Source organism: Artemia franciscana, chromosome 6 (assembly GCF_032884065.1).
Source record: "Artemia franciscana chromosome 6, ASM3288406v1, whole genome shotgun sequence".
NCBI classification, from domain to species: Eukaryota; Metazoa; Arthropoda; class Branchiopoda; order Anostraca; family Artemiidae; genus Artemia; species Artemia franciscana.
This window is the reverse complement of record NC_088868.1, coordinates 23,142,839-23,162,964: the sequence shown is the minus strand read 5'-3', so window position 1 is coordinate 23,162,964 and position 20,126 is coordinate 23,142,839. Positions and strand designations below refer to the sequence as shown.

The window sequence follows — 20,126 nt, the reverse complement described above, 5'->3', positions numbered from 1 at the left end:
TCCTATGAGTGTTTAATTAAATTGTGTTCGTTTTGGTTTTTTTTTTGTACTTCAACAGCAAAACATTTTTGTTTGTTTTAAGCTTGATTTGCATATTCAAATTAAGCTTGACTTGTTTTAAGATTTGTTTATCCATTTATATTAGTACCTGTTGTATTTTTTTTCTATATTAAAAAACTAAATCAAAAGTGCAACAGCACGAACACGGAAACAAACACACACCATACAACCAAACATAAACAATTTAAACTATAAGAAATAATAAAAAATATTAAAAAATAAATATTAAATAAAATATAAAATATAATAAATAATGAATAATAAATAATAGATAATATATACAAGAAAAATTATCATATAAACAAAAAAGAAAGACAGAAGGAGAAAGGAAGACTGTTTTCCTACATTAGTAATTAAAATAAATCAGTACTTGAACAAGGCCTTAACCCTATTCATCCATCCAATTACATAGGTCAAATAACATAGCCATACACAATCAACCGCAAAGAATAATCCATGGACAGGCAGTCGTGTTGTAAGTAAGTATAAGTCGTCATATATCGGATATTTAAAATAATAAATAAGACAAATAGTTCAAAGGCGACCACCCAACACAAGGGCTCATCAGGCGAATACACATTTGCCTATAGGGTTTCGGCACTTTATGATTGTTTATTTGATTTCCGTCGTTTTGGGCTTCATTTTTTCTTTGGTAGTAATTTCTGGTGGTTTTAATTTGAGTTATAGCAGGCTTCTATTTGTAGATTTCTTCTGATCTTAATTTTAATATGGCCTTTAATTTTCATTGAAAAACTTCTTTTCGGTCTGATCTTAAGTTTAATATGGCCTTTACCTTTCATGAAAAACTTCGTTGGTCCATGGAAGGAGAGCCATGGGGTCAGTTCCCATGATTTTTTTTTGAATAAAATATTGTCAACTAGTTTTGTTAAGGGGGGAGCCATGGAGGGAGGGCCATAGGCAGTTCCCACCATATTTGTAATAAAACATCGTTAATGGGTTTTTGTGGGGGGGGGTCAGTATAGGGGTCAGCTCCCAAGATTTTCGGAACAAAATATCGTAATTAAGTCTTTTGAGGGGAAGGACGGGGTCGGCCCATAGAGGAGAGCCAGGTATCAGAAAATAAGTTATTGTTTTTTGGGTGGAGGAGTCAATAAGTTATTGTTTTTTGGGGGAGGAGGGGTTGGGACAGCCAGGGGTCAGGAGGGAGAGCCAGGGGTCAGCTCCCATGATTTTTGGAATAAAATATCGTTAATGAGTTTTTTAGGGGGGTCAGAGTCGGGCAAGGGGTCAGTTCCCATGATTTTCGGAACAAAATATTGTTAAGAATTTTCCGTTTTTTATAGGGGGCCAGGCCATGGAGGGATGACCAGGGGTCAGCTCCCATAACATTTTTAATAGAATGTCGTCAATAAGATTTGTGTGAGGGAGGGGGCTCCCATGATTTTTTAAATTAAATATTGTTAATATGTTTTTTGGGGAGGAGGGGAGTCAGGTCAGAGCTCAGATGCCATGAGTATTTGAATAAAATATCGTTAATAATTTGTTACATTTTGAGAGGAAGGGGTTGGGACACAGAGGGAGGGCCAGGGGGCAGCTCCCATGATTTTTACAATAAAATATCATGTGTAAGCTTTTTAGGGGCGGGGGGGGGGGGTGGAGTCGGGCAATGAAGGGAGGGCCAGAGGTCAGTTCACATGATTTTCAGAATAAAATATCGTGAAAAAGTTATTGTTTATGGGGGGAGGAGTTGATACATGGAGGGAAGGCCAGGGGTCAGCTCCCGTGGTTTCTGGAATGAAATATCATTAATAAGTTTTTAAGAGGGGGGAGTTGAAGTCGAGCCATGAAGAAAGGGCTGTGATTTTCGGAATGAAATATCATGAATAACTTCCTGTTTGTATAGGGGCTGGGCCATGGAGGACGGGCCAAGAATCAGCTCTTTTATGATATTTGTAATAAAATGTTGTTAATAAGTTGTGTGTGTGTGTTGGGGGATGATGTCGGTCCACTGTTCAGCTCCCTTGACTTTTGAAATAAAATATTGTTAATCAGTTTTTGGGGGAGGAGGGGGGTCGAGCCATGGGGGAGGGTCAGGGTCAGATCCAATGATTATGGAAATAAATTACTGTTAATCAGTTGTTTTTTGGGGGAAATTGGTTGGAACAAAGATGGAGGGCCAGGGATCAGCCCCCATGATTCTCAGAATAAAATATCGTTATTGTTTTTTTGGTGAATTGGAGTCAGGCCATGAAGGGAGGGCCAGGGATCAGTTCCCATGACTTTCAGAATAAAATATCTTCAATAAGTCGTCTTTTCGGGAAGGGGTTGGGACATGGAGGGAGGGCAAGGGGTCAGCTCCCATGATTCTTGGAGTAAAATATCATTAATAAATTTTGTTTTATGGGGTTCAGAATTGGGCCACGAAGGGAGGGCCAGGGCTCAGTTCCCATGGCTTTTGGAATAAAATATTGTTAACAAGTTTCTGTTTTTTATAGAGGGTGGGAAATGGGGAAAGGGCCAGGGGTCAGATCCCATGATTAGTCCCTATAAATTTTGGAATAAAATGCAGTCAATAAATGTTTTTTCTTTGGAAGGGAGGGGGGGGGGTCCAGGCCATGGAGGGAAGGCCAAAGGTTAGCTCCCATGATTTTTGGAATAAAATATTGTTGATAAGTTGTTTTTAGAGTGGGGTGTTGGTCCATGAAGGGAGGACCATAGGTCAACTCCCCTGATTTCAGATCATCATTAATAAAAAAAATTGCGGGGGGTAAGGGGACATAGAGAGAGGCCCAGGGGATCAGCTCCTGTATTTTTGGAATAAAATATTGCTAAAATTCTTGGGGTGGTGAAGCCAAAGAAGAAGGACCAGGGGTCAGCTCTCATGATTTGTCATTGATAAGTTTTTGGGGGGAGAGGAAGATCAAACAACAGGGGGAAAGTGGTCGGCCTCCATAAGTTTCAGAATACAATATCATTAATAGATTTTTTTTCTTTTTAGTGGGGGTCAGGATCTCTGATCTTTGAACTATTTTAAAAACCTTGCATAAAACCTCATTTGCCCCAAGGGCATAACTTACAACACTTGCCTCTGGGCTATTGGAGGTTGTGTTGACACTAGAGTTTTTGTTATCAGATTTTTTTTTAACTTATTTTAACAAAATGGCTATATAAAAAATTCAATAGGAGTGATTTTGGGAAAAGAGGGCAAGGGTCTAGTCTAGTTCTCTTAAAAAGAGAACTAGAACTTTCAATTTCTAATCAATTGAGCCCCCTCCAAAGTTGATAAAACCACCGCTTTCATAAAAACCTTATCCACCCTTGGGGAAACACAACACTTACCCCAGTTTCTAAGGGGGGTGTAAACCCCTGAGTGTTTTTTTATGACATTTGGTCTATTTTGAACAAAATGACAATCTCAAATTTTTAATCAGATTCATTTGGGGGGGAAGGGTGTGAGGGGAGGGGGGCAGTTGCTATCTAACCACTTTTGCATCTTAAAGAGGGAATTAGTATTATCAATTGTTAATCATTTGAGGCCCCTCTGAAGCTTATATGACCACCTCTTCCATAAAGACCTTATATGCCTCTAGGGCCTAAGTTACCACCCTTCCTCTAGGCTATGGGGGTTATGTTGACCTCTGAAGTTTTGTTATCTGATTGATGGAATATTTCAAATAAAACGGTTATCATGAAATTTTTATAAGATGCACTTGGAGAAAACAGAAGTGGGGTAGATGCCCTTTGATCACTTTTGACTCTTAAGAAAGGAATTAAAACTTTCAATTTCTAATCAAATGATCCCCCTTTGAAGTTTATACAACCACCCTTCCAAAAACACCTTAAATTCCCCCAGGACATATAAAGTTTTTTGAAGTACCTACCTCAACTAGAGACCACAAGGACCCTCTAGAGGGCCCTGAAATTTGCCTAAAAGACAGGATTCAACTATTCCTAGAAAGTTTCTCATAAATTCTAATCTTGGAATCAGTATAGATGGGTCTCTGAATTCTCTGTTTGAATCAGCAGAATGGCACTGATTTTTTTCAAACATTTAAAAAGAAATGACAAAGGGGGGAAATTCACACAACTTGAGTTAACCACAGAAACAGAATGCAACTGCAATATTACTTCAGAATTTCTCACCTTCTCAATACCAACCAGTGCTTATATTTAGCTATGTTTTTGTATAGGGGGTTGCATATATTTGTCCATAAAATTGTCTAAATTGCTATATATACTGCTGAGGATTTTTATACTTATTTTGAAACATTCTATCTAATCATATTTCCATGATAAGTTGTTTATAAATCAGAACTTTTACAGGAAAATTCTCTTTCTTAATGCTAAATCTCAGTCAAATTTCAAATTTTTATTTTTGTGCTCAACAGATATATCAAGATTTAAACATTTGAATTGAATATGTAAAAATATCAAGATTTAAAAAAAAAATAATTAGAAATTTCCACAGCTTGAAAACCTGAGAATTTGAATCACCAATCTATATGTATTAAATACAAAGATAACAAACACATACTAATTGTTTGTTTTTTTCTTAAGGACTATTTAAACTCATATACTTAGCTTGAAGCACATATCTACATGCCTCTTTATTAGAGTTCCCATTTTTCTGAAAAATTTGGTCTTTATTAAAATATTCTAGGACGAATAGAAGAAGAGCTCTAAACTGACAGGACTCTAGACTGACAGGACTGCCCATTATAAACATTCACTGAAATATTGAGGTAGATGTTGACTGTGGAAACAGAGAAATAAACTTTTTCTTATAAAACTGTGAATTTTGTAATTTTAGCAAAATATATTGAACATTAAAAAGTCGACAGATATGCTATGTTGTTATAAAAAGTAAAAGTTTGATTAGTAAATTTTTGACATTTTGTCAAAGTTGATAATGTTTATTAAAACACTATTTTTAAAAAGAAACAGTGATTAGTTAATGCTTTATTGTCTATACTTTAAATCTTTGTTTTAAATGTCTTCTGTGCATTTCTATCTCTTTGTTCTGTTTTTCTTGTTACCTTAAATTACCTTAAATTGCAGCTTGGAGCAATATAAGGGTTTTTCCTTGTAGAAACTCCAGAGTTGATAACACATGACACATAGTTGAATACATACACTTGACTAGTGGTTTGATGTTGCTGATTCTGATTCAAGTGCTTCCCAGTTATACTTCCATTCTTGTTTTGACCATTCGTTGTCAAGATGGTTCTTAAAGCTGTCTGTGGTTTGGGCAGCAATGGTATCTGGCAGTAATTTGTTCCAGAGGTTGGCAACACGGTTGGTAAGAAAATGGGCGTGTTGCCACTTTGAGGAGAAATGCCTGGATAACTTCAAGTTATGTCCCCTTGTACGAGAATCCTGAGACACCAGAGGAAGAAGACCAGGAACTGCCTTTGTATTAATAAGTTTATGAACCAGAATGGCATCACCCCATCTTCTTCTATAAACCAGAGTTGGGAGTTTCAGCTTGCAGAGCCTTGTAGGGTAAGGGAGCTCATGCAGTCCAATCACCATCTTAGTAGCTCTTTTCTGGACATCTTCAAGAATTTTAGCATCTTTTTTGAAAAAGGGGGATGCAAGGACCATGCCTGTCTCAAGCCTTGGCCAAACAAGTTCTTTATACAAAAGGCTCAGAATTTTAGGAGAACTGGAGGAAATTGTTCTTTTTATGAGCCCTAGTGATGAGCTAGCTGATGCTGCTGCCTTCACTCCTAAAAGAACTAGCATTTAATGTTTGACATATCTTTTACAAATATACAAGTTGTATCTTTATCCTCATATCCCACTCTTCATTACTGCCATAGTTACTAAGCAATGCCACAAAGTTAGGCAACATACTAAATGATTTGAACTATACAAATTGTCACAAAGAGTGCATGACCCCAAAGATGGTTCAAGACTATTTTTTTTTTTTTTTTTACAATAAAAAGCTTAACTCACTTGCTATACTTGTCAGAAGTGCAAAGGCAAAAAATATCAGATTTTTTTATAGATGGTGAACAGCTTTTTATGTATTTTTATGGCAGGGTGGTTTTATAATTTACTATTTTTTGTATCAATATTTTTATACCATTTTAATTTCAACATATTTATTAGAAGTTAAACCATCACCAAATTTTAGATTAAGTTTATGACCATTTCTACTACATATCTACAACACATAATTGTCAAGGTTCCCTTTTAATTATAGGTATTTATTTGTTTTCAAAGTTAATCAAAGCAACCTATTATGTACTCTCCCCCTCAACAACACATGACCATTTCCACTACATACCTACAACACATAATTGTCAAGGTTCCCTTTTAATTATAGGTATTCCTTTGTTTACAAAGTTAACCAAAGCAACCAATTATGCTCCCCCTCCCAAGAAAAAAGAAGATCCTAGATCTACCCCTGCCCTCAAAGTTTTATTTTTTAAATCTAATGCCTTTCTAAGATATCAAAAAGTAGCTAAAGTAGAATTTTACCTTAGTGACTAACAAATAAAGTGAACATACCACTTTATGCCTTTCCAAATATAATAAGTTTTTTGTAAATAAATAAATTTAACCCTCACCCCTGATTATATTCTAATCCAGGGTATATGTTTACACATTAGGGGGGGGTAAGGTTTAAACTTCCCTCTGATTTGCATCAGAAATAAACTTTATAACCCTTGCTCTAACCCTCCCAGTGTGAAAATATATACCCTAAATTGGTATATATTGGCCTATAGGCTATAGGGGTGCCAGCAAAATTTATTTCCAGCAAAAATGAATATTATATTTAGAGAGTATAAAAAAGGTATTGAGTGATATTTTAACTTTATTTGTGAGTAAATAATATGAACAGCAAAACATTTACCAAATTTTAAGCCATATCACTGCATTTCTTCTAAAGATTTGCAAATCTTTGAAACATTATAAACTGGGATTGAATAAGCTATGAAGCTGAAAACAGCTTTCTCATAGTTCATTTAAGCAGAAGATCTGTTTTACAAAGTTTCAATTTCACATCACAAGGTATTTTAAAGGTTATCAACAGTCACTGTCCTCTAGAAGGAGGAGTGAAGGTAAGTAATTCAGAAAAAAAAATATTCCCTGGACATTCTTTAGCCTGTAGACTTGGCCCATCCCTTAAAATTTCATTTTCCTAACCTAATCTCTTTTCAAGATAGGCCTAGGCCTAGCAAAAAGTAGCTGAACTACAATTTAACCATGATAGGCCTAAACTTTGTCAGGCATGTAGTCTAGCCCCTATGTAATTGATGAAAGAAAATGATTAGGTCTGAATTTAGTCTGATATTGATTATACCTTCTGCTTGAGCGGAACGGGGCCTCGTCGACTGGACTAGGAGTTTCCATTTAGCAAATTGAAGCCTTTTGATCAGTTTTTAAATTTTGTCAAGCACTGTTGTCAAATTCAAATGCGACGTAAGAGATAAATCACGAATTTGTATTCAAAAAGTAAGCGAAATCAAGTTTGGGACTGGTGAAAATGAAATTATCAAAAACAAATCATTGACCACTTTCAAAAAGCACATTATAATTGTTTTTGTAGTTTTTAGCTTTCACTAGGTAATCAAATTAATAAATTAATGTTCAAAAGCCCGTATCGAAACCTATTGTGAATAACTATTTGCTTTTTTCGCTAAGCCATAAGTCCAATGAGCTTAAATCCGTCGTTTTGCTAATAAAAAAAAATCTTCGAATATTTATCTGTTCCATCATGCATCATGCTATTCCATCATATCCAGCGTGTATTATTTGATTGCCAGGCCCAGTGTGAGGATACTATTGCTCTAAAGCGTTTCTGCTCCTTGACTAAGATTCCAAATACTTATACAGCTATCCTGGGCTCAAGCCTGTCCTGGGATATTGATCGTAAGATATTTAAGGAATCAATTGATATCTTAAAGAAGGAAAATATTGTTGATTAGCGATTAAAGCTTGAAGAAGTCAATTTTAAAAGGATGTGATTTATCTATAGTTTTTGATTGTGCAGAAGAGAGCGAGAACAAGTAGGAAGAGCCATATTGATACCGGCCGGCCTAGTGGCCTTAAGCTGCTGAACACAGGTAGCTCAGGTACTCGCAATTTCCACAATCAATAACATTGATTGTAAGCATTCATTGTTTGCTGAATGGAAGAAAATGTGCTTCCAGTGGCTAGTTTTTCTTAAGAAGAAGTCAAAGAGGTGAAAGGACTTGCTGTTAGTCCATATACCTCCCTACAATTTTCGTGACTGAATCTATTAGGCTATTGTAAACTGTCAATATTTTCTGTTAGTTTCCGATGCTCTATTCTCTTACAAGATTTTCGCAAAGAGAAATTCATTGTGATGTTCCAACCACGTCCGATAGAACACAATTGAAATTGGATAACCATGTTAGAAAACCCATCCATAAGGGTACGCATCTATCTGCCTCCTTAATCTAGTAAATAAACCTATAATCCCCTCCTTCCCATTCTTCAAGTGTTCATAATTTCTTTGACAATCCTCACCTTGAATCTGCTTGTTGAGTTTGGTACCCCGGTATTTCCCAAAAAGAGTAAGATAAAATCGAATCTATCCAGAAAAAAGAACTCTGTGAATAATTATGAAAGAAGGTATAGTTCCATACTATGTTCTTAAAAAAATATCTGGGTTAAAAAAGCAATAATCCAATAGAGGTACGTTGTACTTTTCTTTTCTAAAAGATTACAAGGACAAACTCCAGCATGAAAATACGTTTCCCGAAAAACACTCCCCTTCCAGATTCCTCCTGCCTCTGGCAGTTTATCCACCTGTTCTGAACTTTTCTTCTTTTCACTGATGTACCTCCACCAATAAACGATTTTTCTGTCCCCAAAATTACCGAAAAAATGAAGAAAAAACATCCGGCTAAATTTTTTTATTACCAAACAGACGAGATCTATGATCTGTATGTGTTGGCTCGTTTCTCATCCTTTCTAAATTTTTAGTGGCCCTTCTATTATATATATAAAAAATATATATAAAACTATTGGGGGAAAAACAAGTTTTCCAATACCTAAATCTAGTCTTTAATGTCTCCATTATAGAAAGTGTAATTGGGTACCTAAGCTTACGGCATGTAGTTTGGACGATATAAACGCTTAAAAATGCTACTACATTGAAATTTGGTTTATCTCGGGTTTCGTAGCATGAAAATATAGATTATAGCTGCATAGGAACAATCCCTTATGAAATAAATTTCTATTCATTTTTTGTTACAGCTTTTAAAATTGATGGGCAAAACTAATGTTTAAATTAGTTTTAATGTTATAATTGAAGGTTTTGTTTTTCCTTTTACCATGACAGGTGCTCAAGGCGGGTAATTTTCATCCTAGCACAGCGACAAAGGAAATACCACTTTTCACTTTATTTACGGTCTCTCATTTAAAAAAAAAAAAAAAAACACCTTCTGAATTAAAAAATGAGGCGAAGTATACGGTAAAAATCAGTAGAATCATCAATGAGAAGAGGTAGTCTACACATAATCACACATAAAAAGGTGTGCATGTCGCTAAAAGGTGTGCGCTTCAGGTTAATCCCTCCTCCCCCACCACCCCAAAAAATGTCAAATTAACAGCGCATTCTTTGCATTTGCTAGACAAAAAGCCTCTTGGTTTGATGTTTTTTTTAAGTATTTGCCTCCTCTGAGCATCATTTCTCTTCTTTTTCCCGGCAACAGAATTAAAATTCAAAAATTTTAGATGACCTCACATTTGTTCGAAATTTTATGCCGAATCAAAGTTAAATAGAATTGGTTCACATTGACAAAATGAGCAACTGAAAATTTGCTCTTAGGCCTGAAGATGATAAAAACAGATGCGCAGAATGCCAGAATCAAATTAATTCATACACAAATTGCAAGCCGGGATACTCTGCAAGTCGCACAATAAGACACAAGCTGAACACTTCGAAGACACTCTACTGCCAACTAATGATACACACTAAAAAAGAGCAATACTGTGTTATAATGTTAATTTGGTACATAAAATCGGTATATACCACTTTGTTACTAAGTACTGCTACTACTACTAACAAAATCACCGAAGTACGAAACCACCTGAGGCCAATACAGCTCCGCACACTCCTTTGCAACCCCAATCTACTTAAATCCTCCCTGTTTACACCTCCCAGGACGTCCCTATCTTCCATAAATCTTTCCTTACGACGTTCTCCCAGCCCAGCCCAGGACGACCTGCTTGTAGTTTAGCCGTACACGTTTGGCCAAGAAAGACACTCTTTGGCAATCTGTCATCCTTCATCCATATAGCGTGCCCTAGCCATCTCAACCTTTTTCTCATTATAGCCCTAGAAGGTCCAGTTTTTTCTTACACCAAATTTACCTAGGCTAGAATTCCACCTATCCCTGTTTCTATCGACGTGGGCGTTAAAGTCTCCAAATAAAAAAAAAACGAATTTGCACCTGTGGCCCTGTTTATTGGCTCCGGTAGCTGCAAGTAAAATTCATCAGAGTCACTATTGTCTCCGTCTGTCGGTTCTACAGGGGCTCATACTACTATGACTGATATCCCGCACCTTGTTAGTATGCATTCATTTTTACAACCATTCATTAAGAATGAGACCTTAACTTAGTCCCTACTGTGCCTCCAGAGGCGTTTACGGGATCCAAGGAAAGCCGTTAGTCAGACCTTAGGAGTGTCACTACCAATGCGTCTTCCCTCTTGGGTTGCAGAGATACTCTGAGACTTCAGAGGTCGGTCGCATATCTACGCTTAAGGGTATTCGCCAATCTTTCTCTTCAATTTAATCCAACAGGCTACCACTGAAAAACGGTTTGGGGAAGCCGAGTTTCAGGCATTCGCAATGGTTACGAAGTGAACTATCTCACAAGCGCGTTCGTAACTTGCTGTGTCCAGTGAAGGTTTAGGATGCGAAGTTGGCGAATGTTCTCGGATCTCGGTTTTCCCTTCCCTTATTTGGGGTTCAATCACCAGTCTTCTGAACCGCAACAAGGGTTTGACAGCTCATTGCTCTTAAACAGTCTCAGCTTCAGCCGTACCATATATTTCCAAGATCTTCCAACTTACTGCAATCTTTCAAGGCGCCCATTGCTTGTCCAAACCCGGTCTTTAAATCATGCTAACATCCCCCAGTGATTTGAATGATGCCCCCTATGTACATGAATTTGGTATCTTGCTTAACAATTTGAGGGCCACACTTTACGTTCGGACTGAAGTTTATATTCACAATGCTCTTTGTTCTGTCAACATAGAGCTAAATTGTTTTACCAGCTCAGGTATGCTATTCAGGCGCTCTCGGAGCTTTTGTTTGCAAGACTCGAGCAGTTTAATGTCGTCAACAAAGCCCAGATCTCCATTTCTTCTGTTTTCCAGGGGAATACCATAGCCACCGCAAGTCTACTATCTGCATAAAAAGCAGCAATGATAAGATAAAGCCCTGCTTAACTCCGATTATTATTATAATTCAAAATCTTGTCTTTCCTTCTGTTGTTCAATCACAACACCCCAGTGCTCTTTCAGAATGAATATGTAATTCAGACCATTTTTCGTTTCTAAGATATCTCACCGTCAAAAGACTTCCTACACAGTCTGTCTACCGAATCGAACGGTTTTTTAAAGTCCATGAAGACAAAATATATCCTGTTTCTTCAATCACAGGATTTTTTTTTTAGTAGCGAACATTGGACAAACATGAGATGACAGAGGACCTGTTATGCAAAAAACCGTTATGTTTTCCCTAAGAAGCTGGTCCAGGACGGAGCTATTCTCTCCAGCATGTTGATCGACAGGAGTTACCGAGGTGTCAATAGGAGACTAATTCCTCTTCAATTTTTGCATTCGTCTTAATCTTTAAAATTTTAAGGAGGATACTCCTTGTCCAATCATTGGATATTCAATATGGCATTCATTAGGACTGTCAGAATGTCAAGAGGGGTTCTTACATAGGTTTTCTTTAACACAGTAATTATTTCTTCCGTTGATGATGGACTAACGCTGATATTAAGATATAGAAGGGGGGCATCTGTGATAGCATGTGGGTTTGCCGCAGAAACGATCCTAGAGTTGATGGTGCCAAGAGAAAAATTAATTAGAGCATCCCCTCCCGACTCAAATATAAAAAAGGTTGACTCAAAATGAATAATTTGATCAAAGTGGGTTACCTCCCCCCACTAAACGGCTCTGGTTGCCTGGTATATTGTTTTGCTGTTCTGTAGCAAGCCAAACAATCTGATCTCTTACTGGTCTATCGGATTCCAACCGTTCTAAGTAATTCGATTTATGATTCGGTGTACTTACTTAATTTTCGTTTTTACCATTGCTTATTAAAAATCACAGTCAGTCTGTTTTGTTTTTTCGTCTCGTTTTACATTCTCAGCACCTTCAATTACTTGGGAAGTGAGGAAGGTCCAGTTTCAAAAAAAAAAAAAAAAAACTCTAAATCACATTAGACGCAATTTTTTAAAATAGATGCAGTGGGGCTTGAATTAAGCAAAAAGCTATCCCAAATGGTCGTCGGAAACGACAATCTAAATGCTATGGAATTTAGATGTACTTATTGGATTGAAATACTTTAATAAGCCAATAGAATTATTAGGATTGTAACCAAAATTTATTGAGGAAACATTTTCCAAATTTAAATTTGTGATTTTCTTTTTACGGAGCTTAGAAGTTGAATTTTTGTTTCTTTCCTTTAAATTATAGGGTATTAAGTTGTCAAAACGCAATGCGTAATTCTCCAACGGCAAACGAGAACCAAACCATGAAAAAAAACCTAAAAGAATAGTACAAAAATTAATATATGAAAAATTAGCAAAACTTTATTTCAGTCTAAATATAAGGCTACAGGTCTTTTATCAACCTTTCAAATAGGAAAAATATATTTTACACATTAAACTCCTATTTTTAATAAACTGTCTAGTAAAATTCCTTAAGGCAACTATATTGACAAAGTAGAAATAAATCCTAGAAGACAATGTTAATTCTAGAAAAAAACTTGGATCACCAACTATCTCCTTCTTTAAGTTGGAAGGCTTAGTTTTACATTACAGACACTATGAGTAAATAAAAAAAAATCATCAAAAGTAGCATTTTCTTCCAAATTTTAAAACGGCGGGTAAAATTTAAGTCGAAAAAATTAAGTGGAAACCACTTCCTCCATAGAAAATAGGCTACTCGAAAAGCGCATGCTCATAATTTTTCTTCCTTATAGTTAGTTCACACGGATGGGAAAACGATTAGGAATTTTTTTTTATCAAATATCGACGGGAAACTGTTCACACTCTTAGGAAAGTGTTCGCACACACCAGACGTCACGAAGGGAAGCAAAGTTTCAAATCAATACAGCATAAATGATTCAGACTCAGAGACTTTAGCATTGGCAGTATTTTCAGTTGTTTTAGCCAGTTCCAGTTTGCTAGAATCTGAGGAACTAGTTAATCCAGAAAAAAAATAAAAGAAGATGGCATGTCCACCCATTATTTTCCTTTCATCGTTCCCCATTTCAGGAAATTTCCTGCCATGTCTGTTGTTTCTTCTTCATATTTATATATTCTTCATGATAAGTGACAAATAAATACAAATAATTCTCCACATGGCTATAAGATCATGGGTTTTCGGATTATTTATTCTCGACGAGATTCTAACTTTTAAATATTTCGCCTTGGAATTGACATAAAACCAATTGGGTTCCAAGGGAAAAAGTTGAAAAAAATCTAACTGAAAGACATGACGGGAAGACGGTCAATCCTGAAAGGAATTCCATTGAGGAATGATGGGAATCCAATCCGTGTAAAACTAACTATTACACTTATATTTTAATTTTAAATTACATAATTAACATTTTCGAAAGTCAACAAGACTGTTAGACATCATTTTCCAACTTTCAGCAGAGGAAAACCCAAAGGAACTTTTTTAATTTCTTGAGGACGAATTTTCGTCTTTCCGACAGTCTAAAAGCGTCGGGCCCAAAATAAAAGGGTATATCTTGCACTTGCTTAAAAACTTACTATTAAATAGTCAGGAAGAACCCTCTAGCAAACCTTCACATACTGGTTAAATCCAAATAGACTTAAACATTTCATAGAAAGAAGAAAAGACAGCTAAACTCTGTACGTGTTTAATACTATACAAAGCCCCTCCCTCGTTTCAATACCTTTTCCTTATTTCTTGAAATGACAGAAAAAAATTTCCTTACATCGGTTCTATTTGTTACAGTTTTGACAAATCTTGGAAAAAAAAGGTATCTGTATCTCAATTTCCCCATACATATATTTTATACCATTTTTCCAAGTTCTAAGCTTCATGCTTTGGTTTTGACCATACCTGTGTTTTATTTACTGGTTTGATGACAAGCTTTAAGCAGAAATACAACCTCGAAATTATCTTTAATCAAATTTCGCTATCTAATTAATTTCATGCTCTTTACGGAGAAAACTGAATTTTCCCAAAAACTAAGATCCCTGGTTTTCATATTTTTGCCAAAGGATGACAACGGCAATTTTTTAGATTTCATAATTTGCCCAATTATGTAGATTTAATTATTGTTTCAGTGTATTAGAAGATGGGAATAGCTTAAAATAAATTAATAGGCTATATTTCAAAATTGACCAAGAACAAAAACACACAAGATATTTAAGAGAACAGTTAATTTAAAAAAAAGATTTATTATGATACTATCCTAAGGACTTAATCCGAATACAGAATTCTATTCCCATTTGAAAAGTCACACAATGTCAATAACAAAATTAACGCTGTCCTTTATTAAACATCGTAAATAATATCAGTCGAAGAGGTAAACGCAAAAGGAACAGGCTGATTATGAAGTCTTGTTTGAAAGTGGATACTGCAGATTTCACGATTATAAACAATAATGAAGACACATAAATGACTAGTCCGAAAAAAAAAAAAAAACACTAAGAATTGGAGCCAGTCACATATCACGCAATGACACCTATCGGTCGTTTATAAGAATTTCACACTTCTTAGATAACTGCCAAAAAGCGTCTGATAAGCAGATCTTAAGGGGAGGGGCATGTGGACAATCATAATTTGATGATCGGAATCTGTGTTATCCTGCTGATCCATATCTTCGAGAATTGCAAACCACAAAACGGTTTGCGGTTATCTCAGAAGCGTGAAAATGTGAGATACAACATTTAGCCATGACAACAACAATGGTTAGCACGTCCCATAAGAAGTGATTTTTAACAAATATTTTGGTAATAATAAAATAAACAAGAAAATAACAAATCTGTTTGTAGAAAAGTGAGTTAATGGGTACCCACAGGGTATCATGGTGCAACCCTCATCACGATCTAAGAGCGGATTACTCTCGATAAGGTTGCTGAGGGTGAACTCCTCCGTACTTTGAATGCCAGTCTCTACTAAATAGATGCAATTTGATGCAAAATAGATGCAATTGAAAGATTGTTTTTGCAGCTTTTCAAATGCTTATAACTTTTGAATGGAGCCTCTTTCACAGAAGTTGTTACGGTCAAAATATGCTTCATTTTTAGAAAGAGTCGACACTTCCAATATTTCGTAGTGATTTCTAGTCAAAATTCTGAATTCTTCCCTTGAATGGAACACTGGGACCCCCTCAACTTATGTTTATATTTAATTGTCCTCAAACTCAAATGAAAGTATACTAAACAAATTACTACATGGAATACATTTCTTGTTTCTTTTTAAACACGACTTCCGACTCATCCATTCAAAGATAGAAAACGTGTAGTAAACACACGAAAAAATTACTCACTTAACCCTAAACATATGCAGCTTGAACATTTTTTTTAGGTCCTAATTGTGAAAGGGAACCAAGCGCACAGTAGGAAAAAAATGTTTGTTCGTTTTAGTGATCAATGTGATCACTAAAACGTGATCAAACTCAGCTGATCAATAAAGTGAAATAAAATTATATAGAAAATCAATGATCAATAAGAAAAAAAAACAATATTTAAACATTATCTATGAGATATTGCTATCCAAATAAACAATTTTGTACTTGCTTATTCAATTTTGACAATAAGCATTCATAGAATGTATTTTATATCTAGCTTTTCTATATAAAACTCCATATGAAAATTGAAAGGATTGCTGAGTACAGAATAAGGGCTTTCTAATTCTGAAGTATGTCTCTCTAAAAAAAAATTAAGGGTCTGAAAAACTTATCTTAAAGATTAAAGCACTCATGACCATCTACTGCACAGTCTTTTTTATTCATAAATTGATTGATTGACACAACTGGCTTATAGATAGTCTGAAACCCGTGTAAAATGTATTGCATTAATGTCTTTCTTTACCAGAATTTAAGTCTTAAATCTTTACAAGCAGACTTAAATATAGTTCTGGGAATGCATTAATTGAACCGAAAATTCGATTCTAAGAAGGCTTCAACTACAGCTTGTTCCTTTAAAACATAATTCCTCAACTGTTATATCACAAACAGAAACTGTCTAACTCTACAAGTAAATTTAATACTAGTTTCTAAGAAATATTTATCGCAGTAGTCAATCATCATCGTTGTTTATTGGGCGCGCCAGAACTTCGTCCTCATCTTCTTCTTCTTTAACCAGTAGTGGGTTTGGTTCTGGGTCTTCAAGCATCTAAAAGTATATATACTGTAAGTGAAAAAAGGAGTAAATTGTAGCAACAGCTTTTTCTTTGCGGAATACACAGATTTTTGTGTGATTCAACTGCGATAAAGACAGTAATGTCGACAATATTATGGTATTAATTAAAAACAAAAAAAAAATGTTTCAAAAAAGTTTTTCAAAGAAAAGTAAAAAGCTATAGTAAACTAAAAAAGAGTAGAAATAAAATCAAATCATTTCCTAACATAAAAAATACCACAAGTCACCATTAATAAACAAATGAAACCCCAAACGAACAAATGTTAAAATAGAATAACCAAGTCAAACTCAAAACGAGCAGAAATTAATCCTTATTTCGAGCTGATGGTTTTTTTCCTCATAATAATAAAAAAAGAACATTATCACAACACAGATTACTAAAAAAACAACAACAAAAAATGAATCTGGTTTGACATTTTATATATATATATATATATATATATATATATATATATATATATATATATATATATATATATATATATATATATATATATATATATATATATATATATATATATATATATATATATATATATATATATATATATATATATATATATATATATATATATATATATATATATATATATATATATATATATATATATATATATATATATATATATATATATATATATATATATATATATATATATATATATATATATATATATATATATATATATATATATATATATATATATATATATATATATATATATATATATATATATATATATATATATATATATATATATATATATATATATATATATATATATATATATATATATATATATATATATATATATATATATATATATATATACCGATATTCATTCCTAAAAGTCTTCATAATTTTGGATTATAATTTTCCATTATTTCTAATAATACACGTCCTTTTGAAAGTCTGGACACACATAGCATCCTTTGATTTAGTTTCACACCTAATCAAGTTTCTGAGAAAAATAAAACTTAATATCCATTATAAAAAAATTGCATCTACGCTATTTTGACAACCTGGATGTACTTACACTTCTTAATTTAGTCCAATTTTAAGAGCAGACGTTATAAAATAGTTTCAACTTAAAGCCCCGAAAGATTCAACTTGATACACTGAGTCATTCTTAATATTGCTGAGACGTCTTGTTAAGAACCAGCATACGCAAAGTACCTTTTGATTTAGCTTTAAAGCAGCAGGTATTTTCCGAGAAACTTTCTAATTTATGCGCTATTCTAAACCCTACTCCCGCCTGGATATCTTAACAACCTTGATGAACTTAAGCTATTTTGATTTAGTTCAATAGTGGCAATAATGGTATTAGCAGCAGTTGAAGAAGCAGCAAAAATGGTATTGCTGGTACACACTTTTGAAGAACGACATGCTCAGAGCGTGTTCATACTTACTTCAAAATCCACCAAAACACTTACAGAAAGCTTCACCTTAACACTCTTAGCTTCAGTAGTAATAGTTGTAGTAGTATTAGTAGCATTAGCAGCAATATGCCCATAAAACCTTGTATTTATTAGACATGCCCTTCAACAGAAGCTGAAAGATTCAACTTATTTATATAAACAGCTGTTGGGGCATTGCGGATGCATCCTTTTGACAATCTGCATGCACATAGTGTGTTTTGATTTAGTTCAACACTGTCCCAGCATTCCCTGAAATTTTAATCTTAATTCTTTTAACTTTGGTAGTGATATTAGTGGTAAAAATAGTAAGAACAGTAGCAGTAGCATGCAAATATTTAATTTTGGTTAGTTCAACGTCAGTTACAACAAGCCCTGTAAGTTTCAACTTTTGACAGCTTGGATTGACTTCCCAGAAAATATTACTTGAAATTTTCACCTTCATTGCCTTAGTTGAAGGCGAAGCCTTAGTTGTAGCAGTAGTCAAAATAATAGTAATATGAGTATTACTGGTAATAGTTGTAGTAAGATTAGTAGTAGTACAAACATTAGCTGCTGTAGTAAAGTTTCAGTTGCAGTATGTTGCCTTTAGGCCTGTTGAAAATCCCTTCATCAGACCCTGGAAGTCTCAACTTAATGCTATAAGTCGCTGGTTAAATATCGTCGATAAGCTCCTTTGATAGCCTATATGCCCACAGTAGCCTGTGTTTTAATTTAGTTTAACGTCCCCTGAACATTTACTTAAGTTCTCACCTTAGTACTCTTAGCTTTAGTATTAGTTGCAACAGAAGTAGTAGTTGGACAAGCAGTAGCAGTGGTAGTAGTAAGAATAACCACATATTGCTTTTTGGTCAAATGAATCTTCCCCCTAAGCATTTCCAGAAAGTTACAACTTAACACCCTAAGTCATTCCTGAAAAACAGCCTTTTGACATCATGTATGCAATTAGTGTTTTTTGATTTAGTTCAACTTTCTCCTCAATATTTTCCAAAATATTCACCTTCATACCCTTAGCCTTAGTAGTAACAGCTTCATATTAGTGGTAGTAGCAGGAGTAGTAGTTTCCATACGTCGTCTTTTGGTCAGTTGAACATCCCCCTCACTCCAACCTGGAAGTTTCAGCTTGATACGGTAAGCCGTTCTTAATATATTACTGATCCGCCATTTTGTCAATCTGTATGTATATAGAATGTTTTGTTGCAGTTTAACTTTCCCCTCAACATTTCCTCAGGTTTTCATCTCAATATCCCCAGCCTTAGCAGTAGTTGCTACAGAGGCAGTAGTAGTACTTGAAGTCGTATTGGCCAGCAAATATTGCCTTTATTGATCATCCCTCTCGTCATTCCATAAGAGTTCCAACTTAATACCCACTGCCATTCCTGAGTTACATCCTTTTGATAACCTGCATGTACATAAGCTGTTTTAATTTAGTTGCACATTCCTCTCAACATTCTCTAAAAACTTCACCTGAATACCCTTGACTTTTTCGAACACTCAAGGTCAAAAATACCCCTCTTTCCTAACAGATACTATATATAAGCTATGGGTGAATCCATAAGTTACAGCCCTTACTTCGAGGGCTCTTGGGAGCTGACATCCCCAGAGAAATAGGTATTCGACCTTTCAACTATGCTGAACGAGATGGCTGTCTAAAAATTATTATTGGACGTGTTTGAAGAATAGAGCCGACTGAGAGAGGGGACTAATTGCCCTCCAATTATTTTTTTTTCTGAAATGGGAACTAGAACTCTCAATTTCCAATTAAATGACTTCTTTCAATAATATTTATGACAACTCCATCTATACCAAGTGCCTTGGTGGAAAAAAGCCCAACAAAATCAAGACATAAACAAAGAGGACGATTTTACATTTTGCTCTTTACTTTGGTCACCTTTTGGTTAGTTCAACGTCCTCACAGAAAGCACTGAAATTTTAACTTTATACTACAAGCCGTTCCAAGATGTTGCATATTTGCACTTTTGACAATCTACATGCACACAGCATGCTTTGATTCTTTTCAACTTCCCCTCAATATTCCCTGAAATTTTCACCTTCATACCCTTAGCC

General features: G+C 34.8%; 2 protein-coding genes across 2 annotated transcripts in view; both read right to left on the bottom strand.

Annotated features, from left to right (window-relative positions):
- The window catches only part of LOC136028204 (protein Jumonji-like), a 57,637-nt gene extending 50,193 nt beyond the window's left edge, over nucleotides 1-7,444 (bottom strand). The window contains exon 1 of the mRNA XM_065705918.1: nucleotides 7,334-7,444. Within this exon, the coding sequence (XP_065561990.1) occupies nucleotides 7,334-7,383 (50 nt within the window). The 5' untranslated portion in view covers nucleotides 7,384-7,444. The remainder of the gene's footprint in view (nucleotides 1-7,333) is intronic.
- Nucleotides 7,445-12,808: 5,364 nt separating this feature from the next.
- The window catches only part of LOC136028209 (uncharacterized), a 44,322-nt gene continuing 37,004 nt past the window's right edge, over nucleotides 12,809-20,126 (bottom strand). The window contains exon 5 of the mRNA XM_065705924.1: nucleotides 12,809-16,616. Coding sequence (XP_065561996.1) covers nucleotides 16,521-16,616 — 96 coding nt within the window. The 3' untranslated portion in view covers nucleotides 12,809-16,520. The remainder of the gene's footprint in view (nucleotides 16,617-20,126) is intronic.